Here is a 25723-nt window from a genome sequence, read left to right as displayed (position 1 = left end):
GTTGGTGGGAGGAATCTCTGTCAGCTGTGGGCCCTGGGAAAAAAGGGGCACGCTCCTCTCCCAGGAGCGACTGCTCTTCCTCCGAATCAGAACTACTCTGGGATTCTATGGGCTCAGTGTCCACCCTGACATGAACTCCCAAACATCTGGAGATCTACCTTCTGCTCACCCCTGTATTAGACACACAAGAGACCTGAAACTAGAGTACCAGATTAAAATGTAAAATATAAGGAAATGTTGAAATGGCCTTGCCTCAAGTAAGAGAAATTATTCATATTTTATGGAAGTGTGAAGACTGTAACTTGTGGGAGGCACTTATTGTGCTCTATGATAGAATGGACCATGATGCTCTTAAATAAGGGCTCCTACAGAAATATGAAGAATAGATCTAGTGGAAGGGTTCCACTGTGCACTGGAAAGCTGGCATTTTTAGCCCTGCCTTCTGTTCTGTTCTGTCCTATTTTGTTAGTTAGCTACTTAGTTGTTTCTTTTTCTGTCCTGTCTTTCTATAAAAAAATAATCGGGTCAGCTGTTTTCATTATGCAAGGAGTTTCTGACCCCGCCCTCAACACATAGGACTCAACATGAAGTAGCTCCTGTTTCAGAGGCATCTCCATGCCAAGTGCTGTACTTAGTTCTACCCTTAGAATTGCCACTTTTTGGCACCATGCCTTTAATAACATCCAGAAATAAAAAGTGTAATGCCTGCACATGCTGTGACTACCTTTGCTTTTTGTGTGAATGGAGAGTCAGAGAGCCACACTGGAGAGCCAATGTGGTGTAGTGGTTGGAGTGTTGGACTGGGCCTGGGAAGACCCAGGTTCAAGTCTCCACTTGCCATGAAGCTGGATGACTTTGGGCCACACACTGGCTCTCAGCGTAACCTACCTCACAGGGTTGTTATGAAGATAAAATGGAGAAGAGGAGGATCGTGTATATCACCTTGGGCTCCTTGGAGGAAAAGGTGAGACATAAATGTAACAAATAAATACTGAATGCAGCCATTCAACAGCAGGACCCTACACTGGAGGAAGAGGATTTTATACCACCTGAAGCTGGGATTTTATTCTCTGAGGATTCATCCACTCCATCTACTAGGTAAAGCTACTCAATTTGGCTTCTATTTACTTTTTTACCTAGTACAGCATCTAACATGATTCCCAGTTTTGTTAATATAAACACTGCCTGGTTTCTCTGTTTTCCACCAATAAAGGAGACTGTCTGCTTTGCCCAAGATGGAGACATTTCTGAGTAACAGCTGGATTTTATATTTTCAAAAATGCAGGATCAAACCTTTCTGCCTTTCTTGCTGCCAGCAGCCCTAGGGTCAGCTATGGGCAGAAACCTGAAACCAACTTATCACCTGCTACAGTCTTATTTGAATGTCTGCAGCCCCCCCCCCTTCCATCTTAAGAATGCAGACACCATGACTTCGACATCAATTCAGCTCTTTCTCTCTCCTGCCCCCCCGCACCTGCTTTTTGTAATGTCTTGCTTGATAAAGAGATCTTCAGATCCTGAAAGTCTGCACAGTTGGTTGGCCTAATAAAGGCATTACACTAATATGGATTTTGGCATTTTTCTTATGGCCAACACAGATGACTTTGTTTTTAGAAATAAATAGGGAACGCTTTTCCTGGCAGAGACCCAGATCTGTTGGTTTCAGCTTGGTATGTACCTGTTAAAGCATCTCAGCCCATAGAAAGGCAGCAACTGGACTGGTGGAAGCAGACTTCCCCATCTGCTCCTCCTCATGACAGCCCTTCTCCTCTAGGCCCCTGAAAATGTTACACAATGGGTCTGAATGTCCCCACAATTTGTGGTTTAATTAGATCATGAACTGCCACCTAATACTGCCATTACGTGCCAACAAGGTCAAAGTGAAGAACAGGCCAAGTCACATTTCACAAGCTTAGACAGTTATGTCAGCTACTCTAAAATTGTTAGTACTAATGCCTAGAACCAGAAGCAGCCTATCCAAAGACAGATACAAACCTGATCGATAAGAAAAAGAAGATTTTAAAAAGATGGTGTGAAGAAGTGTAAATGAGTTAGAATTTCTGACTAAACCAGATTTTTAAAAAGAGAGAGCCAGTATCCCATAATACAGTCACACACACAAATGTATGGTTAGCTTTCCAATGAATTTCATATTATGAACTTGAACTTTGATTATGTGACATTCTTCGGAACTTCATAACATAATGTCTTCAAGCAAAGCCATATTCACACAGAATGTCCATCACAGGGTTGCTAAGAAAGAGAAAGGGAAGAGGTTCATCACATCTAGTAAGCATTAGGCCTGTCTTCCTTTCCATGGTAATTAAGGCTGCAATCCTACAGCCAGTTACCTGGGAGTAAGCCCAATTTAAATAGGTGGGTCTTACTCTTGAGTAGATATTAATAGAGTTGCTGTGTGCACTTTGTTGTTGTTGTTGTTCAGTCATTAAGTCGTGTCCGACTCTTCGTGACCCCACGGACCATAGCACGCCAGGCCCTCCTGTCCTCCGCTCTCTCCCGGAGCGTGCTCAAGTTCATATTCATTGCATCGGTGATGCTATCTAGCCATCTCATCCTCTGCCGTCCCCTTCTCCTTCTGCCTTCAATCTTTCCCAGCATCAGGGTCTGTTCCAGTGAGTTGTGTGCACTTACTTTTGATTAAATCCCACTGAAGTCAACGGAACTCACTTTTCAGTAAAGATACAGAGGATCAGGCTGCATAACCTGTTCATATGATGGCTACAGACAGATTCTATTTCAGTTTTCAATTCAGTTGCAACCATGGTTAATCTGATCTAATGGGGTAAATTTAGAGGCAACCTAAATGGGATCCCACACGTCCCAGCACAACATCCAGATAAAAATGGGAAAGAACAATTTCATGAATATGGAAGAGAAACTGAAAGGCCCAGTAGGAAGAACCAGAATAGCATATTTGACATTGTCCTTGCCCATCTCCTCTTCATTTCTCATTCTAACTATTATTATATCTTGCTGGTTTCTTATCATATTACAACACTACTTCCTAGCTCTATATCAGTCACATCATTAAGTCACAACTCCCACCACTCATTACTGTGCACTGGTACTGGTATTTATGTTATCACTTGTGGACATAAGAATAGCCCTGCTGGATCTAATCAAAGAAGTTTCTAGTCCAGCACTTTATTTCCAGCCAGATTTCTCTGGGAAATTTACAGGAACAACATTAAAGCAAGCAAGAGCCATCCTCTGTGTTCTGTCTCTAAGAAATGTTCTATGAATCTCTCAGAACAAAGCAAGATAATATGATGTGCTTCAAACACATTTTACCAGCCAGCCAACTAACTAGGTATTTGAGATTATGATGTCTAAATGGCTTGTTCTGAAGGTTAGGGCTTTTTATGTTTCAAGATAAATGATCTTTCACTTGCAAATGTAAAGTAAAGGTAACATCCACTCACTTCTAACAGTAATTACAGATGTGAAAAAGGAACATCCCTTAGACATTATTTCCGGTTAAAAGTGGCAGTCAGCTGACCTTAAAAATGTTATCAGGAGCCTCTGATTCACTTGTTAATAACATCCTCATTAATCTCAAAGTCTGGAAATACACATAAGAATATGTCAGAAAATGATAGTTTGGGCCAATTACCTCCCTCTGTTGTGGAAAATATTGTCTAATGAACATTAATTCCTTAATTCCAGACTACATCCTATGGGGGTGGGGGTTGTTGAGACAAGCACCCTACTATGGAAACTGTCACAGGAAGTGGTCTTATTTCTTTAGATCTACATTTTTCTAATGCTGGTTTGATGCTAGAAGATCCAGTGATGGTTTCAAGAATTCGGATTGTGGGGAGGTATGACAAAGAACTATGTGTTTGCACATGAACATGACCAAGGGGAGACATGCTAGACATTTACAAAATTATTAAGGCTGTGGAGGAAATAAACAGAAATAGATCTTTTTTCTCCTTCTCTCCTAATACTAGAACCAAGTTGCACCCAATGTAACTGGTTATCCATAGATTCAAGATAAATAAAATCAATAGATTCAAGACAAATTTGCCACACAACACATAGTTTTCTTCTTAATCTCAGTACAGAAAATATGGCAGAGCTCCTGGTTTAAATGGCTTTAAAGGGAAATTAAACTCCAGTCCCTCTAGAGAGGGGACTCATTTTGTCTTTTCTCTTTAGGTGCAAAAGTGTCAAAATTCATCGCTAAACCAACATGGACAGTCAAGATAGATTTGCTCTGCACCTGATTATAAGTAGAGGAGTAGAATGCTCTTTTCAAAGGCAGTATCTTCCTTTCTCAAAACAAGGGAATATTGGTTAGCCTCTGCATAGTTCTCAACAACACGGAGGCAAAGCAAAGAAGAAAAGCATTCATTTTCATTCCCAGTAAACTTCTAACAAAAATAAAGAGAATTCTGTAGAATGCTGCCTTTGAACTTTTCTACCCAGCAGTTTGGGCCCAAGGGGACAAATGTAAATTATGCTGTACTTCAGAAACATCTGTGCCTCCTCTTTAGGACATCCCAGGGAAAAAGCAATAAACTACCACTAGGGCAAAGGGCCATAGCTCAGTGGTGGAGGACACGCTTTGCCTGCAGAAGGTCCCAGGTTCGATCCCTGGCATCGCCAGGTAGGAGAAGAAAGACTCCTGCCTGAAACCTTGGAGAGCTGCTGCCAGTCAGTGTCGACAGTTCTGGGCTAGATGGACCAATGGTCTGGCTCAGGCAGCTACCTATGTTTCTAGGAACATCCAGCAATAATTTAAGACCAAACTATCACAGGTCCGATTGAAACCCTGCAATGGTAGTGCATTTTCAGTGGTAAGTTGCCACTGCAGAAGTAAGCTAGTGTTGTTTTGGGGGGTAATGTCAGAACATCCAGATATTCTTGCATTCAATTGTTTGCATTTTGCAAAATCCCATGGATTGCAAAAAGGCAGCAAAGACCAAGCCCACTCTGACCAGTGTTCCACATATGACATATAGTGTATCCCATATTAAATAAATAAAGAGCCAGCAGATATGAGGATGGAAATTTCTCCATTTGACTATTAATAGTTCAAGTATACAGGCTCTTATTGGCTTTGCAGCATTATTCTGTTGGCAAAGCCAAGGCACAATAAGAATACACATCACTGGCTATTATAGCACACTCTGGAGCCATTAGGCCTAGTACTAGGTCAATAATCGGCATTTTAAAAAGAGCCCAGAGCTCTTACGGTAAAGTAAATCGATAACATACTTTGTGAAATCTCAGTGAAGGATATTTTCAGTGCTATCCTTTAAAGTTACCAGCCAAGCTGGAAGAACTGGAAGGCTGAAGTTCATTTTCTGCATTTAACTACTGCATCAAACTCAGAACTGCTCCACGCATTATGGTTTCACATCTCTTGCTGGTTAGCATATCTGTGATTGCCACCTACTATTCACTTTTTGGGGAACTGTATTCAGTCCCAACACTGACTACCCAACACAGTATCTCTAAAATATACACATTTGTAAGTAAATATATATTTGTCACATTCATGCTTTCTATCTTTTAAATGTACATATAAACCATTTTACATCTAAGATATAACATTTGAAATTTCCCTTATATTCTTCATCTGCAGAAGGGTGTTTTCTGTTTTTTGATATAACTAAATCATCAGGCTAAACATACTTGGCTGGATTTCAGCCACGTTGCTGACATTACTAGAGTTGTTTATACATTACAGTTCACCTGAGCATATATTTTGGTTTATGACTAATCTGGAACAAAGTGCATCGAGGCAGATTCTGTCCTTGCACTTCCATCTAGATAATTATTAACTGAATTACATCTGAAGTGCTACGGCACAAACCACGGGTAAGATCTCCTGAACAAACCTACTCAAATGAATAAGAGGTCTCATTCTTTTCCAGTAGATATTCCCATTAAATCGTGCCCCTAATATTGCTATTTTACATTTGATTATTTGTTTTATTTTAAAGCATTGTGTCACCCATCCTGAGCTACTGGAATAGTGCAGATAGGTTATAATTTTGGAGGTTTAATTGTGTTTTAGGATATATAGGTTGTTGACCGGGACTAGGTGATGCAAACATATAAGCCCAGTCCTGGCTTGCCTGTACTGGTTGCCAATTTGTTTCTGGGCTAGATTCAAAGTGCTGGTTTTACCTATAAAGACCTACATGGCTCAGGATCCCAATACCTGAAGGACCACCCCTCCCTGTATGAAACTATCTAGTCCATAAGGTTAGCTTCAGAGGCCCTTCTCTCTGTGCCCCCTCCAAGATAAAATCGGAGGGGGCGTCAATTCAGGAATGGGCCTTTTCTGTGATAGCCCCATGTATATGGCATGCTCTCCCCAAGGAAGCTCGTCTGACACTGACACTGCCATTTTTTCAGTGACAGGCAAAGGCGTACTTATTTTCCCAGGCAGCTGGACATGAATTATGACCCAGTTGTTGTGGACTGCTTTTGTGATGTCCATTCTGGACTCTGAGTGGAGGGAGATTTTGTGCATTTGTGGGAGAACATTTTTCATATTGTATTGTTTTTAGATTAGGTTTTATGGCTATTTATTTTTATCTATATTATTGCGCTGATTATGGTTTATATTGATTGGGGGGGTGCTTTCCCTATTATATTAATCATGGATTTCTGTATTGTGTGTGTAAGGGCACAATCCTATGCATGTTTAGACAAAACAAAAGTTCTACAATTCCCAGCATTCCCCAGCTGGCCATGCTGATTGGGGAATGCTGGGGGTTGTAGGACTTTTTTCTGTCTAAACATGCTTGTGCCCTAAGTCACTTTGAAGCTGCTTTTTGAGATGGAAAGTGATGCACATTTAATTATAATTAATGTATTATTATTGTTGTTGTTGTTGTTGTTGTATGGTTTTAAATATTGTTCTGAACTGCTCTTCTCTGATTAGGGGGAAGGTGGGTTACAAGAACAACAAATGAATGAATGAATTAATGAATGAATACACATTGGCCTGGTTCACATGTAACACTACGCCATGGTGTGGTTTATTGAAATCTGGCTTGTTGTTGTGTCCAAACCTATCACTACAAACAAACCATAATTTGTTAACCATAATTTGTTAACCAGTATTTTTGTTGGCATACAAAGTTTGATGTCTAAACACAGAACTGTGGATTCTCCTTGGCTTGTTTGTGTTGCTGTCCGCCCTAAAACAGGCACCCAGCAAGAGCAGCCTCATAAAGAAATCACTCTGGAGGCTGGAAAAATGGGTGGGACTGGAACAAACCAGAAACAGGGATAACAAGCTGCAGTTTGCTTGTCCATCTGCAAGACAATTCATGGCTAAAACAAAACCATGGGTAATATAAACCACACCTTAGAGTTACTGCACTGGCTGCCAGTCCATTTCCGGGCCCGATTCAAAGTGCTGGTGTTAACATTCAAAGCCCTTAACGGCTTGGGGCCAGGTTACCTGAAGGATTGCCTCCTCCCATATGTGCCTGCCCGGACCTTAAGATCATCATCAGCGGCCCTTCTCCGTGAGCCCCTGCCAAAGGAAGTGAGGCGGGTGGCTACTAGGAGGAGGGCTTTTTCTGCTGTGGCACCCCGGCTCTGGAATGAGCTCCCTAGTGAGGTTCGCCTGGCGCCTACATTGTATTCCTTTGAAGACCTTTTTATTTTCCCAGGCATTTTAGCATTTTAGCTTTCTAAATTTTTATCTTTGCTATTTTAAATCTGTATTTTAAACTCCTGCACTGCTGCTAGGTTTTATTGTGGTTGTATTGTTATATTGTGGTTTTAATGTTCTGTATATTTTAAATTGTTTTATTGTGTGTTGCTTGGATTTAATTTTTGTGAACCGCCCAGAGAGCTTCGGCTATTGGGCGGTATAGAAAAGAAATGAAATGAAATGAAATGAAAAAATAAATAAATAAATAAATAAATACGTGTGAACTCAGATTGACTTGATCCAGAGAAACTCAAGTGTAGTTCTGCTAATGCAATAGGGCTTTCCTGCCTCCTTTTCCACTGCACTCCCCTCCCCTGAAAATTCACTGTTGACAGATGATGTAGGATAATATGCAGGGGCTACAGCAGGAGGAGGGAACTGGTGGAAATCTGAGGGAATCACCTTGCATGAACAGAAGTGCCTTTCCATTGCACAAAGCACTTTTGGCTCCAACCCACTAAAATAAATAAATCCTTCAAAGGAACACTTTACTACATTATTGCTTTCTACAAACTGTTAAATGTGAAGGGAACCATTATGACTAATTGGTTTCTATTTGTACCACATATTAGAAGCCATTGTGATTAAACTGGCATAAAAAATTCTACAATGCCACTGTGAGACAAACAAATCCCTTTGTCTTCTAGTTTCCAGCCACAGAATGCTGTGGAGAAAGAAAGCTTTCTGAGAAAGTGAGTGGACTGGTTTTGTTGATAAGTGTTCCACCTTGTAATGCTGTAGAAATTAATGATAGCTGTCTATCAATACCGTACTCTGTTTAGAACTGCACTGATGGTTCATATTACAAGACACTGGTGACTGTATTTAGTCTTTCCACATGTAAACTGAATTTATAATGTAGAGAGGAGAAGCTGAAAAATATTTGATGCTAAACTTTTGATTTAGCATAAGCTCACATGGTTCAAAATTCAGATACGAGTGTCTGTCAAAAAGAGAAGGATGTGAATTTGAAACATGGAGTAAAGGGATGGAATTTATGTGTTTGGGGTCTTTCTGGGGCCACCTATTAGCACAAGCTGTTGTTAAAATGGAAAAGATCTGTCAACAAGTAGCTTGCCACACCATGAATATCCTGCTCTTGAGAACTATATAATTCCTATCCCCTTAAAATCCACAGAAAGAGGATGGGTGGTTTGAATGAAAGAAAAGAGAAGCCAGAATGCCATTTGAATGGGCACAGAGGGTCATATCTGATGGGTTATATCCAGTGTTAGTCTAACTTAAGTTCCATTCATTTTACTCTAAGTAGGTCTAACATTGGATATAACCCGGATGCCTCACCTTGAAAAGCTGCATCATTCTTTTGTCCAATTCTGCAGAATTCTGAGTTTTAGCACACAAAACTATGACAAAACAGAACTGTTGTGCAACGTACTGACATTCAGTTGTTGGATGTATTAATTACACATCATATTGTCATATATTTTATCCAGGATGGGAACACAAAGCAATGTCATGCCATGATTTATAGGTTTTTAACATCATAGCACATTGTTTTTAGCTTCTCTTCCTTCTAGTTCAATCTGTCTCTTTATCTAACAGAGCAGGCTGAAGGTGAGGTGAAGTGAAGTGAAGTAAAGGGGAAACCCACAACTTTCCTGTCCCCAAAAGAAAACATTTAAGACCTATTCCTCCCCTTACCTGAGTCTATTCTCAGGCCTTTGTGACTGCAAAATGATACGATTTGTCTATATCATGAGACTATAATCTAAAGTTCTATCTCCCTGTTTTCATGCTGAATGGTTTTATCCTGCATTTTGTTTTATTGTGTGGAATTGATTTTAATCATTTGGACTGTTTTTACTGTGCTTTGGGGTATTTTATTAATTTTTTGTAAGCCACTTTGAGTTCAGTCTATAAAGAAAAGCAGCGTCTACATGTATAAATAAATCTAAGGGTTGCCTCTGTCAATGTAAATTTGGTTAATTTGGACTGAGTAAGGGGGGACATGACAGAAGTATATAGAATTATGACTGGTGTGGAAAAAGTAGACAGGGAGAGGTTTTTCTCCTCTCATAAGACAAGAACCTGGAATCATCCAATGAGGCTGAATGGTGGGAGATTTAGAACAGATAAAAGGAAGCACATCTTCACACTAAACTATGGAATTCAGTACCACAGGATGTAGAGATAGCCACAAATTTGGACTTCATTAAAAAGAGACAAATTCATGGAGGAAAAGGCTATCTGTGGCTACTAGTCATGATGGCTATATATTACCTCTACTACCAGAGGCAGTATGCCTCTGTATACTAGTTGCTGGAAAGGGTTCCATTCCATTCCATTCATGCCCATTTGTGGGCTTCCCAGAGGCATCTGGTTGGCCACTGTGGAACAGAATGCTGAACTAGATAGGCATTTGTTCTGATTCAGCAGGGCTTTTCTTATCTTATCTAAACCTTTGATAAAAAAAAAAATTCTTTGACCCCCAAAAGGCCTGTTGTTTTAGTTATTTTGCCATTAAATTAAATATGATGCCTCGGATCCAGAGGAACTTTCTCTAACCAAAGAGCTTTGCCAGCCCTTCTATTAGGCAGAGTGAGGCAGCACCTCACTCAGGCAGCAGATGATGGAGGGAGGCAGTGAGTGAGCAGCAGCACTGAGGACTGGGCTCTGTGTGTCAGATGGCCTGCCCCGTAGGGATGGCGAACAATTCCGCCACGGATATCAGTGAGGCCGAATGCCCCCCGAAATCCGTGGCGGAATGAAGCCCCCCTGCCCCACCACCCCACGAAAGTCACGCAAAACAGAGCACCTACCTGGTGCCGTTCGTCCTGCTTTGCAAATGGCGGCTGTGTCTGTGGCCGCCATTCACTTCACCATTTTTTAATTGATACGCTACGTAAATACTTACGTAGCCTATCATGGCTAATGCAGGGACGCCATTAAATATTTATGTAGCCTATCACGGGGAAAAAAAGGGAACGCAAATGGTGGCCGCCGTAGCCACCGCCATTTGCGTTCCATTTTTTCTCCGTGATAGTAAATTTTTACTATCACGGTGAAAAAAAGGGATGCAAATGGCGGCAGGTACGGCGGCCGCCATTTGTGTCCCTGCGCAGCCCAGCAGCGGCCAGATGTCGCTGCGGGCAGCCCCAGCTGGCTGGCGGCTCTGCAGAGTCATTGCAGAGCAGAGCCAGCCGGCAAGGATTTCGGGGGGAGGGACGGAGTGCCTCCCCCCCACCGCAGATGTCACAAAACAGGCGAGTCATGTCATACATCCCTACTGCCCCGTGATCCCCAAACATGCCTGCTGCCCTCAGCCAGCTTTTGTACTTGGAATTGGGGCAGGCACCATCCTGTTCTTCACCTGAGTCAACAAAATGTTAATGGTCCAGCCTATTGGAGGAAAGCATGTCCTACACCAGAGGAAACACCTTCCTCAAATGAAGCAGGCTCCTCCATTGGAAGAAGCTTCTCTGGATGCAATCCACTTATTTTAGGCTTATTTCAGTTAGGTTCCTCTTTCTATGTATTTGTTGTTGTTGTTCAGTCATTCAGTCGTGTCCGACTCTTCACAACCCCACGGACCATAGCACGCCAGGCCTTCCTATCCTCCGCTCTTTCCCGGAGTGTGCTCAAGTCCATATTCATTGCATCGGTGATGCTATCTAGCTATCTCATCCTCTGCCGTCCCCTTCTCCTTTTGCCTTCAGTCTTTCCCAGCATCAGGGTCTTTTCCAGGGAGTTTTCTCTTCGCATTAGGTGGCCAAAATATTTGAGCTTCAACTTCAGTGTCTGTCCTTCCAATGAGCACTCAGGGTTGATTTCCTTTAGGATGGACTGATTTGACCTCCTTGCAATAGTTCTAACTGCAGCTGTTTCTGTTGCGATGCAAGCGTCTTCTGTTGTTGCAACAGCTAAAGTGACGTCCTGTGCAGGGCAAGGGCTTCCCCTCAGTGCAACACCTTTCTGCCAAGGCAACCAGCATTGGTGCTAGATGCATGGGATGCTCTGATACCACTTGGGGTGTTTCTACATTAAGCAAAACCCCGCAAAAACCTGCATCCTTTCCAGAGCTTCCTGCTTTCGGTTTCTTTGTGGGATTAGGAAAGGCTTCCTTACAGGCAGCCATGGTTTGAACTGAGGGAGTGCCTTCCTCCCTCCCTGGCATGTGTGCAAAGGAGGGGGGAGGCTTGTTTTTGTAGCTTAACTTCTGCTGTACTGTTTTCTCGCAGCCCCCAGAAAACCTCTGACTTACTTCTGAGTAGACATAGAATGTAAGATTGTGCTGTAAGTCTGCAACCCTTGGCACACTTATGTGGGAGTAAGCCACATTGAACTCAATGGGACTTACTTCTTAGTAGACATAAGATCACCCAGTAAGTCTGCAACCCTCAGCACACTTACTTGGGAGTAAGCCCCACTGAACTTAATAGGGTGCTCTGAAACAACAGAGGACGTTGCTTCTGAGCTTGGTGGGGTGGGGGATCAGATGTGTCTCCTTTCGTTGCAGGGAGGCATTTTACCCTCTTCTCCAGGAGACACAATCAGCCGGCAATTCTTGCCCTCGCTCCTGTCAAAGCTTATCCTGACCAAGCCCCCAACAACTGAAAACAAACGCCCTCAGCAGGCAGACTCAGTGGTTTCTTCTGCTATTGGAGAATTTCACGGGGAGGTCAAGGCACTCCTGTTCTGTGGGCTTGAAAAAGATACCACATTTTTTGCATTTGGGGAAGACACAAAATAGGCTGGAGGAATGACATCATCTAAAGAGCCCACAAACTTCCGAGAGACAGCCATCTCAATAGCAGGATAAAAGCCCCGTGTGATTAACCCCTTAGAATGTTACTTGAAGGACCAACTTCACCTATATCAGCCTGCCTCCACTTTAAGATCAGAAAGAGAGGCCCTTCTCATTTTCCCACCCATGAAAGCAGATAGGTGGGTGATCACCCAGGAGAGGGCCTTCTCTGCAGCAGCCCCACACCTTTCAGAGGTCCTCCATGCTCCATCATTGCAGGCTTTTAAGAAGGCCTTGAAAACATATTATTTTACTGTGGCCTTCTCTTGGTATGACTGCTATTGTTGCTGTTACTGCTGTTAACACTGTTCCTGGTTTTATTGTTGGATTTTATTGTTGTTTTTATTGTTTTTTATCACTTTTAATATTTTAACTCTTTTTATATATTTTATTGCTGTAAGCTGCCTTGAGGGGGCTTCTGCCCTGAAAGGTGGCCAAGAAATGTTATAAATAAATAAATAAATAAATGTATGTTGTGCTAAGATCTGTGGGCTGGCCTGCCTTCTCTAAGAAAGTATCTTGTAATGTGCTTATGCACATTATAGAGGACTTTCCCCTCTGTACAAGTGCTTCATCTTCTTGGGGTGGGGATACTAATTTGCTGCTGGAACAGGAGAAGTCAAAAGTGAAGAAAAGATCTTTCTCCCAAGAAAGTTGAAATTCCTTTCAAATGAAATGGACTTGTACCAGTGTTCCATTGTACATGTTTGTAAATCTTTAACATCCATGTGGTTGTGAGTGCAATATAAGTTCTATTTATTATCAACTGTGTCTTGTGTTTATACTTGTGATTTCTGTGTAGAGACCCTTAGAGACTCAATCCACTGGTTATCACCTTTTCTACCTGGATGTTTTTATGCTGGTTTCCTTAGATGGGACTGCCTGTTAAGCAGGTTAATTTCTTTGGATTATTTACAGCTAGGCAGGTTGATTGGTTCAACTGGTAACATTGGTGAGAATGTGTGGGATCCATCAGGGAGGCAGACAATCTGCTGAGCACCCTGAAGCAACTTCATGGTGATTGGTCAGTCCTCAGACTTGTTGCTCAGAGCTGTGGAGCCCATGGTACGGCTCTGCGGCCAACCTGGCTCATCCACCCAAAGTTGTGTGGCACCGGGAGGAGGTGGGCCAGGAAGGCCACCTCATGCATCTAGGACAGTGTGGCCTGAGGAAGGAAGGGGGAAATAGTACTTCCATTCTCAAGCAGGGTAGAATTTGCTAGAGTTGCTAGCAGGATGATTAACCTACTTATCATGAGCAGGACAGTCTCCTGCACAGTCATTCCCCTCTAAAGATCTCATCGTTATGAAGTTAATAAATGTGCCCCAAATTCTATCCAACCTCTTTTCTCTCACCTCTTTATTTCAGTTCTATTCACAAATGTTTACACACCTTTTCCAATTATCTGATTGTGAGTGCAATATAAGTACCATTTGTATATCAATTGGGTCTTGTGTTTGTGCTTGTAATTTTTGTGTAGAGACCCTTAGTGTGTGTTTTTCTACCGAAGTCTTTCCCCCAAAGTGGTAGTGGAGATTATGAATCAGGGATAAAAACCAGGAATTAGGGGTCTCTGGTGTGTGTGTGTGTGTGCGTGTGTGTGTGTGAGGGGGGGGGGGAATCCTCCTCCTTACTTTCTTTTCTGCTTCTGTATATACATTAAGTAGGCCCTATCCATTTGCCCAGCGTAAGCATAACAAAGCTCAGCAATCAATGTTGGGTTTGGATTGGATTGGGACACTTTCTAGGTGTGGCCATAGGTATGTGAGGAGAATAGACCAGGACAGCCGCTTGAAGCAATTCTCATCATTCTCTCAGTTACAGAAGAGGGAAGCCCCAGTTCCTCAACTCCCTGCTGCTGATACCCTATTAGGAAACATATTACAGCATTTTACATAATGAATTAACTGTCAGTCATGGCTATCGTGCCAAATGTAATTAAAACAAAATCAGGTCAACAACTGCATATGCCAACTGTGTATATTTAGGAGGTACTCTCCTTGGACTTTTTTTTGACAGAGCTTGTCATAGACATATAAGGTCCAAAATCCCATTCTTTAAAAAAAAAAACTGTTTTTTAAAAAGCATTGATACCCCAATAATTTTCTGCCATTGGCTTCAAACCGGACAGAATTTCTGCTTTTGCTATAAAGAATGCAGACCTCAAAACAACAGTTTAAACAGAACTTATTATTATCATACCTTTCACCTGCTAGCTACTTCATATACTATGTTCACAGAGCAGGCACCCATTCTCTACATTTCTTTTAATTACTTCCTGTATGACCTCAGTAGAAATAATGTAAGATAATGGAGAACAGTTCTAGAAAAGAAAACTCCTTAATCCAAATATACTTTTCAGTCACAACTAGGAAAACAACAGGGGCATATTAAATGGCTATTTTTTGGACATTCAGTAATAAATCATTGCACAATAAAACTGGCTATTAAAATGGAAGATGCTGTGACTTCAGAATGATGGTTAGCTGCCTAATTAAAATCTGCTCATCAATCACAGTACAAATAAACACACACCTTCCCTCCAATGCATCAGAACTATGCAAGTGGCAGCAGTGTTTAAACACAGCTGTTACTTATAGGATCAATTCTGGATGGAGAGATTTATCTGAGGACTGTCATGAAAATGTTTTCACACAGCATATCTTCAGTCTGGTATTTCTTGGAATAATAAAAATGTCATATTTAAAACTCTATTTTTACAAACATTCTGGGTGTCACTACTGCCACTTGCCAGCCAACGAAACTTCATAAATATTCATTCTTGAGAAAAATGTTTTCCAGGTATTCAGGGTTCTCAGGTGGTGCTGATCACTTAAAATTAGTTCTTATTTCTAATGCACTGATAGTACCTAGAGTTGTTCAGTTGTTGATTTGAACTCGCTCCATTGTTTATTATATTGACGAATCATTCCAAAGAGTTTTTCATTGTTTGAGTGTAATCTGATTCAACACTATATCGCAATCCAACTCAAATTAAAGGACACCAAATTTTTTACTGAAGAAAGTTGAAAACTACAATACATTTTAGATTATTTAATAGTTTCATCAAACCCTTGCCTACTCCAGTGAAAAAGTGCAAGGGATTACTTAAAGTACCTACATCCTTTGCAAGTTTCTGTAAAACAGCTCTAAACATGTCCTCACACACATCCCTTAGTTTGGATATATATCTGTCACCTTGAAGTAACTGAACTGAAATACAGCTAGGTATTTGCTCACTGAAGTTTTGTATTTGAACATTTTATCTTCTCTCACTCCCATCCCCCAGACACACACACACACACACACACACACTTTCCACCAACTCTTCTGTTTTAAACAGAGGGTAAAAAAAACAGTCAATAGTTTGGGGCATTTTGTTAAATATTTAGGACCTAAATCAGCGGGCCCTAAATGGACTTTTTAAATGGGTTCAATTTCTGTTGTACATCTGCCACAGGGAAAACATGACAGAGATGCTTCAATGAAATCCAGGCTCTTATGGGTCCCACAGTAGCCTTCAACATACCAAGAATCCAGCACTTGCCTTTTGACTCAACAGCTGGGATAGAAACAAAAATACAAAAGAATATATTGTTTGCTGCTAGTGACAACTTTCGGAATATGAGTTCCTAACCTTTTACACAGGAGTAATATTTCACAAAATGCACTCTAGCTGCTCCTTTTCCTGATCAACCCACAACATATTTTATTTTATTTGCATTAAAAATAAAATAACTTTGGGACCAGGCTGCCCAAAGTTAAGTAGTTCTTTTTCTTGTACTGTAGCAGACCCTGGGATGGTTTTCAAAAAACCAAACGTGAACTGAACTCAACTCCCATCAACCCCAGCCAGTATGGCCAATGGTCAGGCAGGATGGAAATTTTAGTCCAAGGCATCTGGAGGGCACCACAGTGGAGAAAGTTGAAATAGAGTGTCAGACATGTGTCTAAGACTGCAACCCTACACATACTTACCCATACAAAGTTTGCATTTTAAAAAAATAAATATTTGGAACTTTTATTGGGAGCTGTTAATTGCATAATACACATTATGCAAATGCTAATATTGTAGAGTCCTAAGGGCTGTCAAAATCAACAGCCTTACTAAGACAGGATCTTACTTAACTCAGTTCTCCTAACAGATTAGACCCTATAAGAGAATACACACACACACACACACACACACACAAATACCATAAGAACTTGCTCATCAATTAATAGGGCAAATAGGAAAATAGGGCCTCCTCCTTATGTCCTCACCTTCTGAGGAAAGGTGGGTGGCCACCAGAGAGAGAGCTTTTTCTGTGGTGGCACCCCTTCTGTGGAATTCCCACCCCAAGCCAATTCCTTTGGTCCTGTCAAACCCTCTTCATCTGTGCTTTTGACTGTGCATGGTATTACTCCTGCTTTAACTGTTTCCCTGATCTGTGGCTGCTATTTTTATAGGTGTTTATTGTATTAGCATTGCGGATTTTAATGTTTGTAAGCAGCCGAAGTGCTATTTCAGGGTAAAGGCAGGGAAATTTATAAATAAATAGTATTGTACAATCGGAGAAGATTGTGTCATCCCTCCAATCCTTTAGAGAATACCACTTTTCTAGTTTTCCTAAATTTTCATGCAATTTATTTTTATAGAATAATTGGTAATTCATCAACAGTTTAAAGGAAAGGACACTGAAGTTGAACATGGCCTTTGCTTTTTTTATCACAAAAGTTTTTCCACACACACACAGTCTATCCTCTAGTATTTGATGAAGGGAGCCATGAGCTATTAAACTTCATGCCACAATCAATCAGAACAGTTCTAAGGTTCCACTGCACTTTTTAATTTTCTGCTGATGACACAGAGTAATACAGCAACTCTTCTGGGATTTGCCCTTTAATGCAATTTGCCTAGTTAAGAGAGTCTACAATGACTGTGCTTTAATTCCCTGGGGTAGAACAAATGCAAGAGTCCTTCCAAAGTATAAAAACAGAAGTGGATGATATATTTTAAAACAATGCTTGAAAACTATAATTCTATTAAAGTTGTTTTAGCTATTCATTTGTCTGATCTATTGAAAAGAGCTGTGCTGACGGATGTGCATGCAGCAGCCCTAGATATTGCTGAAGAACCCACAAGATCTCCTCTTCATGATCTTTTTGCTAATGTAACTGGCTAAAGTAATCACAGGACCTGGGGCATTTTGCCCCTGTCTGTCTCTCATCCAAAGCTGGCATGGTGAGATCTAGTGTTAAGCAGCACAGAGAAAAAACAAGCTATTCGCATCTTTAAAAGATAGCAACATAAGATCTTACAAGCAGAACTTTAGAAGGCAAAATTCAACACTCTCATTGCTCATTTCCTGCCATGTGACCATGACATCACATTTAATGTAACTTCAGTGTGTTCTTCTACTTGGGGTTTAGAGATAAGAGGGTCATCAATTATGTATTTCCTCCTGTGCTTTGTCATCACAGATTTTAAAAATCAGCAACCATGTTCCTGTATATTTTGTTTTGAAAAAGAATCTGAACCCAAACATAAAAGCTATAGTATTAATTACTGAGTGTATGGTGAAATGAGAACCTAAGAGGAGGTGTTCAGTGGGATTTTTAAAAAAAAATCACTGCATATCTCTTTAGAGATTAAAAAGAGGTGCCAAAATAAGGATGTTTGGTGCAAAAGAAAAGTCGATTCTTTTTGGCCAAAAGTTAGGGAGGAAGGGTGGATATGGTACATTATACCCTCATGGGGCTATATATCACACTGAGGCAAAATGTACCAAGCATCGCCTCTCTTATTTATACATACAATAACTGTACGTACCAAACATGATTAAGTGGGGTGGAAGACTAACACTATTAAACATGGGATGAATTTTGACCAGCACTTAAATGCTAAAACGTTCAGAAAAATAGTTTTAAACCTTTTTCTAAAATGTTTCACCAGCTTCTGTTTTAGTTGAAACAGCTAAAACTAGCATTGTGCTTTTTCACTGATGTATTGTTGACTAAGCTTTCATCGCAATTAAAAACATTACATGACCACCCTATAGGTAAAGAGATGCTTACGCTGCTAGGCTGGGCCAAACCTCCATTTGGTCCAAATCAACAAACCATTTTGAGTTGAAATACTTTATGACAGCACAGAGTTGCAGCAGAATGTACACACACATGTGGAAATATATATTATTCATATTTTGTATTATCAAAAATTAGTAAAACCTCTTTCCTTACAGTTTTCTTGCAGGATTTGAACTAAAAAAAAAAAACTTGTCCAGAACCCCATGCACAGTTGCATAATATTGAGTATTATGCTTCAATCCTAGGCACATTTATCTGGGATTAAGCCCCACTGGACACCGTAGGGCATATTTGTGAGTAAACATGCATAGGATTGGGCTGCACATCACAACTCTGGGTGACACTTCTGTGGGTTCCTTGGTACAGAAACTTGCCAGCCGTATGGGCTGCTTTACACCCAAGTACGCAGCAACATGTTTGGAGGGAAGGGGAGGGGTTCACTGTTATTTCCTATGTGGCCATTTTTATTTTTTATGTTTTTGTGCTAAGCACTTGAGAAGTATTAGATCCCAGTCATAATACTGGAGTTGTAACTTGAAACAAAAGAAACTTACAACAAAGGTAATCATTGGTCACTATCAAATTATCATCATCATCATCATCAATAATAATAATAATAAATATTAAAATGCTGATTCACATAGGGTCGTTTGGATGCCTTCCAAAAGTTAAAAATGTACCAGAAATGTACAGAGACAAGCTCGCAGAGTAACACAACTCTCTTCTTCCTGCAGAACTTACCAGCTTTGTTTTGGTGCGCTGCAAGAATTCTTCCATGTTGTTGGTGCTGTTTGGCCTGCGGGTGTTCTGATCAGCCGGGGCAAAGTCCCATGCCAGAGCCCAGGGCTGCTTCTGTAGGGCGGTTCCTGCCTCTTGCAGCGAGTGCCGCCGCCGCTGCTTCGCCTCCCCACAGACCAGCGCCGCCGCTGACTGCTCCCTATTTAGGCAAAGCGGGATTCGGGCGCCCGAGGCGTGAGGGGGGAAGAGTTTACGTGATTCCACAGGCCGGCCGAGCACCTCCGCCAATCGCAGAGGCGCTCCGGCGGGCTGACGTCACGCAGGCAATTGCTGCAACCATGGACAGCGCCCGAAAGTGAGGGCAAAGTCAGAATGCGGAGATCTGCAGCAGAGGGAGGGGAGAGGAAGAAGCGTCTCCCCCCCCCCCCCCCGCGCGCCGCCGCCGAGACTTGAAGCACTGCAGATAGCTCCTGTGCCTAGTAAACAGGAGTGGTCCCTGAACACGGAGGGGGGCTTTCTGACATATTGCTTGATGCTTGCGTTCTGGAGGGAGGGGGTGGCTTGATTTACGAATGAGAACTCCGCAGAAGTTTTTTGTTTTGTTTTGTTTTTAATGCCTTCTGATACACGTGTTGCTTCTGTGTAATCGTTCTTTCCGGGATTAGAAAGTGCCAAATCCTCTCTCACGGCCCAAACTTTGCAATGTTTACTCAGAAATAAATGCTGCTGATTTCAATGGGGCTTCTCAGTGAGTATGCAGAAGATCGCAGCCTTCAAATGACAAAGTATACTTTGTAGATGTTGTAGTGGTGGGTTTTCTTTTGCTTTTCTCACAGTGCCCTGACCAAACAGTAAAGCACTTCACACATTACAACATTTCTACACAGAAGGCACTACTGTCTGGGAAATTGTGCAAATCCTTCTTCTATATAATTGCATGTGATGGGCCAGTGCATATCTGTGGACATACATACAGCAATGTACACATATAGGATCATCACAAGCGATGATGCAGACATGAGATTAATATAAATCCATACATGGAAGTAATTGTGTAATTTTGTCCTTTATCTTCACAGTACTACACAAACAGCCAAGTATTCAGATCTATTCCCATTTTACTAACTGGGGAAGTAAAGTGTATGGTTATAAATAGTTCAACATCTATACCAAGATACTGAGCTTTTCATTGCCAAGTGAAGAAAGTAGGCAGGACATCCTGATTTTCCATATTTTAAAACTGCTTTGGCATGGTAATATGCATTTGTTGTGGTCCTGGTATAAGTACTGCAATTCTCTAATCTGAGAGGTAAGTATTTTTGCCAATTCCCCCTCTACCTGCAAATCCCATCCCCAGTTCCGGAGCAGATTTTCAGGGGGCACACAGGGCTGCAGAGGGAAGGGGAAATTGGTGAAAGTCACAATCCACCCACTGGCAGGAAAGTGAGCAGAATTTAGCTTATCCATTGCTCCCACCAGTGGGAGCATCAGGATCCAGCCATAGTCCACTGTAAAATGAAAGTCAGTTTACATTCTGTAATTAAAAAGAAACACTAAAAATCTTGAATTAAGCCCCTCAAATGCTATCAGATATGATTGCAGTTGTTCAGTCGTGTCTGACTTTTTGTGACCCCATGGACCATAGCACGCCAGGCCTTCCTGTCCTGCGCTCTCTCCCGGAACGTGCTCAAGTCCATATTCATTGCATCAGTGATGCTATCTATCCATCTCATCCTCTGCCGTCCCCTTCTCCTTTTGCCTTCAGTCTTTCCCAGCATCAGGGTCTTTTCCAGAGACTTTTCTCTTCGCATTAGGTGGCCAAAATATTTGAGCTTCAGCTTCAGTATCTGTCCTTCCGATGAGCACTCAGGGTTGATTTCCTTTAGGATTGACTAATTTGACCTCCTTGCAGTCCAGGGGACTCGTAAGAGTCTTCTCCAGCACCTCAGTTTGAAAGCATCAATTCTTTGGCGCTCAGCCTTCCTTATAGTCCAGCTCTCACAGCCAGACGTTACTACTGGGAAAACCATAGCTTTGATTAGATGGACCTTTGTCAGCAAGGTGATGTCTCTGCTTCTTACTATGCTGTCTAGGTTTGCCATAGCTTTCCACCCAAGGAGCAAGCGTCTTTTCATTTCATGGCTACAGTCACCGTCTGCGGTGATCTTGGAGCCCAAGAAAATAACATCTGTCACTGCTTCCATTTCTTCCCCTTCCATATGCCAGGAAGTGATGGGGCCAGATGCCATGATCTTAGTTTTTTAATGTTGAGTTTCAAACCAGCTTTTGCACTCTCCACTTTCACCCTCAACAAGAGGCTCTTTAGATCCTCTTTGCTTTCTGCCATTAGGGTGGTATCGTCTGCGTATCTGAGGTTGTTGATAATTCTTCCGGCAATCTTAATTCCGACCTGTGATTCATCCAAGCCGGCATTTCTCCTGATGTACTCTGCATATAAGTTAAATAAGCAGGGTGACAATATGCAGCCTTGTCGTACTCCTTTCCCAATTTTGAACCAATCGGTTGTTCCATGTCCAGTTCTTACTGTTGCATCTTGACCCTCGTACAGGTTTCTCAGGAGACAGGTAAGGTGGTCTGGTACCCCCATCTCTTTCAGAATTTGCCTGTTGTGATCCACACAATCAAAGGCTTTAGCATAGTCAATGAAGCAGAAATAGATGTTTTTCTGGAATTCTCTTGCTTTCTCCATGATCCAGCGAATGTTGGCGATTTGATCTCTAGTTCCTCTGCCTCTTTTAAACCCAGCTTGTACTTCTGGTAGTTCTCAGTTTGCATACTGCTGAAGCCTAGCTTGTAGGATTTTGAGCATAACCTTGCTGGCATGTGAAATGAGTGCAATTGTACGGTAGTTTGAACACTCTTTGGCATTGCCCTTCTTGGGAATTGGAATGTAAACTGACCTTTTCCAGTCTTGTGGCCACTGTTGAGTGTTCCAAATTTGTTGGTATATTGAGTGCAGCACTTTAACAGCATCATCTTTTAGGATTTTAAATAGCTCAGCTGGAAGACTGTCATCTCCACTAGCTTTGTTGTTAGTAATGCTTCCTAAGGCCCACTTGACTTCACTCTCTAGGATGTCCAGCTCAAGTTCAGTGACCACACTATCGTGGCTATCAGGGACATTAAGATCTTTCCTGTATAGTTCTTCTGTGTATTCTTGCCACCTCTTCTTCATCTCATCTGCTTCTGTTAGGTCCCGGCCTTCTTTGTCCTTTATCATGCCTGTCTTTGCACAAAATGTTCCCTTGAGATCTCCGATTTTGTTGAAGAGATCTCTAGTCTTTCCCATTCTGTTGTTTTCCTCGATTTCTTTGCATTGTTCATTTAAGAAGGCCTTCTTGCCTCTCCTTGCTATTCTCTGGAACTCTGCTTTCAGTTGGGTATATCTTCCCCTTTCTCCCTTGCTTTTCACTTCCCTTCTTTCCTCAGCTACTTGTAAAGCCTCATAAGACAGCCACTTTGCTTTCTTGCATTTCTTTTTCTTTGGGATGAATTTAGTTGCTGCCTCCTGAACAATGTTACGGACCTCTGTCCATAGTTCCTCGGGCACTCTGTCTATCAGGTCTAATCCCTGAAATCTATTCCTCACCTCCACTGTATATTCATAAGGGATATGATTTAGGTCATACCTGAATGGTTTAGTGGTTTTCCCCACGTGCTTCAATTTAAGCTGAAATTTTGCAACAAGAAGCTCATGATCTGAGCCACAGTCAGCTCCAGGTCTTGTTTTTACTGACTGTATGGAGCTTCTCCATCGTGGCTGCAAAGTACATTCTCAATCTGATTTCGATATTGACCATCTGGTGATGTCCATGTGTAGAGTCGCCTCTTGTGCTGTTGGAAAAGAGTGTTTGCTATGATCAGCGTGTTCTCTTGGCAAAACTCGATTAGCCTTTGTCCAGCTTCATTTTGTACACCAAGGCCATGCTTGCCTGTTATCCCAGTGATTTCTTGACTTCCTACTTTAGCGTTCCAATCCCCTATGATGAAGAGGACATCTTTTTTTGGTGTTAGTTCTAGAAGGTGTTGTAGGTCTTCATAGAACCGATCAACCTCAGCTTCTTCAGCCTCAGTGGTTGGGGCATAGACTTGAATTACTGTGATGTTGAATGGTTTGCCTTGGATTTGTACTGAGATCATTCTATTGTTTTTGAGATTGTACCCCAGTACTGCTTTTCCTACTCTTTTGTTGACTATGAGTGCTACTCCATTTCTTCTAAGGGATTCTTGCCCACAGTAGTAGATATAATGGTCACCTGAATTAAATTCGCCCATGCTTGTCCATTTGAGTTGGCTGATTCCCAAGATGTCGATGTTCAATCTTGCCATCTCATGTTTGACCACCTCCAGCTTACCTTGATTCATTGATCTGACATTCCAGGTTCCTAAACAATATTGTTCTTTACAGTATCGGATTTTCTTTTCACCACCAGTCACATCCACAGCTGAGTGTCCTTTCGGCTTTGGCCCAGCCGCTTCACTCTTTCTGGCCCTGCTTGGAAATTCCCTCTGCTCTTCCCCAGTAGTATATTGGACACTTTCCGACCTGAGGGGCTCATCTTCCGGCGTCATATCTTTTAGCCTTGTGATACATTCCATGGGGTTTTCTTGGCAAGGATACTGGAGTGGGTTGCCATTTCCTTCTCCAGTGGACCACATTTTGTCAGAACTCTCTGCCATGACCTGTCTGTCTTGGGTGGCCCTGCATGGCATAGCTTATGGCTTCACTGAGTTGCGCAAGCCCCTTTGCCACAACAAGGCAGTGATCCATGAAGGGGATGATTGCAATAGCAGCATTCAAATCCCTGTTGAGTCTTGGATTACAAGGTTGCTGAGAAAATGAAGGAGATAAAGGATTGAAAAGCATATTCCACATTAAATGAGTGTTTAATACAAAGTTATCAGTGCTGGCATCAAAACTAGGCATAGCTGGGCACCTGCCAAGAGCCCCCTTGACTTGCTCCTTCTCTTTACCATTGCAACCTTCTTGCTCACCTGCCTCTTGCTCTGGCCCAGACAATCATGGTGGTGAGAAAGAAGAACAGTAGATGCCCCTGCCTACTTGCTCACTGGCTCTCTGCCTGTCAAGAAGGCTCACAGTAGTAATTATGGGAAAGAGGAAGAGGAGGAAGAGCAATAACAGCTACTGACAATGGTGGTGAGAAGGTAGACTCACTAAGGGAGACAGCCCATTGAGGGTGCCTTGCCCAAGGGCCCTCAAAAACCTGGAGCCTGCACTGTATGTATACCAGTTCCTGAGTTCTGTTGCACTCATGTGAACAAAAAAAAATGTCATCATGATGGCTGTTTCACTAGTGAAATACACAGATTAGCATGTCCTTTTTACAGATGTTTGACCAGAAGAGCAAAAGCTGGAGGGAGCAATCCCATGGCTGTAGCAGCCATATCGGGGGTCAGACTAAGTAGCCTCATGCAGTCTCATGCTTCATGTTCTTGCTGAGCTCTTTCTCCCTTGAATATATTGTTGTAAGCTGACGAGACACAGGAATTCCTTATCTTGTCAAAGGTCATACAACTGTATATCTTGTTCTCTGCTATTCTCTCCTTATCATGGCTACCCTATAACCCAGTTCTTGTATTATAAACAATAGTGCTAGGAGAAGAAATGTTGAGGACTGCAACCCCACGTGGGAGAGGAAGGAGGAGCCGTTTCATATGTGTCACAATGTCTATAAAAACAATGTGCTAATGTATTTCGGGGCTTCTGGCTCTTTGGAAATGATTCCAGCCTTAAGCCCGTGTGTTAAATAAAGAATCTCTTTTTCCTTCACTCCGTGGGCTCTCTGACTCTGGGTTCTGCAACATAAATGGTGCCATGACTCGGATGTGGCAGGCTCTGAGCCAGACAGGTGGCAGTTGCCTGCTATTGATCGCCATACTGGGAAGACAAGCTCAGTGCACGCCTCCCTTTCTTGGCACCACCGACCTTTTTGTCGAGTGAATGGGAGAAAGCCTGCACTGGGATCGCCCAAACGGTAGCGAGCAGCAAGAGAACCTTGGGAAGAGGAGGAAGGAACTTGAGCCCTGCCTGTATCACAGCTGCAATTGAGTTGAAACCCACATTGGAAGCCTTCAGGAGAAAGGCAAGTATATGGGAAAAAGAGGGCCCCGCCTTTAGGGAGAAAGGCCACTGGGCAGAAAAAAAGAGGGCCCCGCCTTATGAAGAAGGTCAGTGTTGGTGGTATACGTATACAAAAGAACCTACTCCTTGCGGGTAGAAGGGGGGCCTGATCACACCCCCGAGTGGGCGCCAGTACCCAGCATGCCAGTACTCAGTAGGAAGCTGAGGAAGCTGGGGAAGCTGCTTTCCGCTCTGGTAAAAAGTGGGAAAAGTGGGTGGCAGGGACATATGGATGCAGTGGAGAGATTGATGATTGTGTGAGTGGCTACTGCGGTTTCTG

At 42.2% G+C, this 25723-nt stretch overlaps 1 protein-coding gene across 1 annotated transcript in view; it reads right to left on the bottom strand.

Moving 5' to 3' along the window:
* Positions 1 to 19572, bottom strand: part of PRUNE2 (prune homolog 2 with BCH domain) — a 192491-nt gene extending 172919 nt beyond the window's left edge. The window contains exon 1 of the mRNA XM_084834268.1: positions 19284 to 19572. Coding sequence (XP_084690394.1) covers positions 19284 to 19319 — 36 coding nt within the window. The 5' untranslated portion in view covers positions 19320 to 19572. The remainder of the gene's footprint in view (positions 1 to 19283) is intronic.
* Positions 19573 to 25723: the final 6151 nt, after the last annotated feature.

This window comes from Heloderma suspectum, chromosome 2, assembly GCF_057233095.1.
Source record: "Heloderma suspectum isolate Gila_16-S chromosome 2, 16-S_ref, whole genome shotgun sequence".
Lineage (NCBI taxonomy): Eukaryota > Metazoa > Chordata > Lepidosauria > Squamata > Helodermatidae > Heloderma > Heloderma suspectum.
The sequence above is the reverse complement of the archived record's forward strand: the minus strand, read 5'-3'. Positions and strand labels throughout refer to the sequence as shown.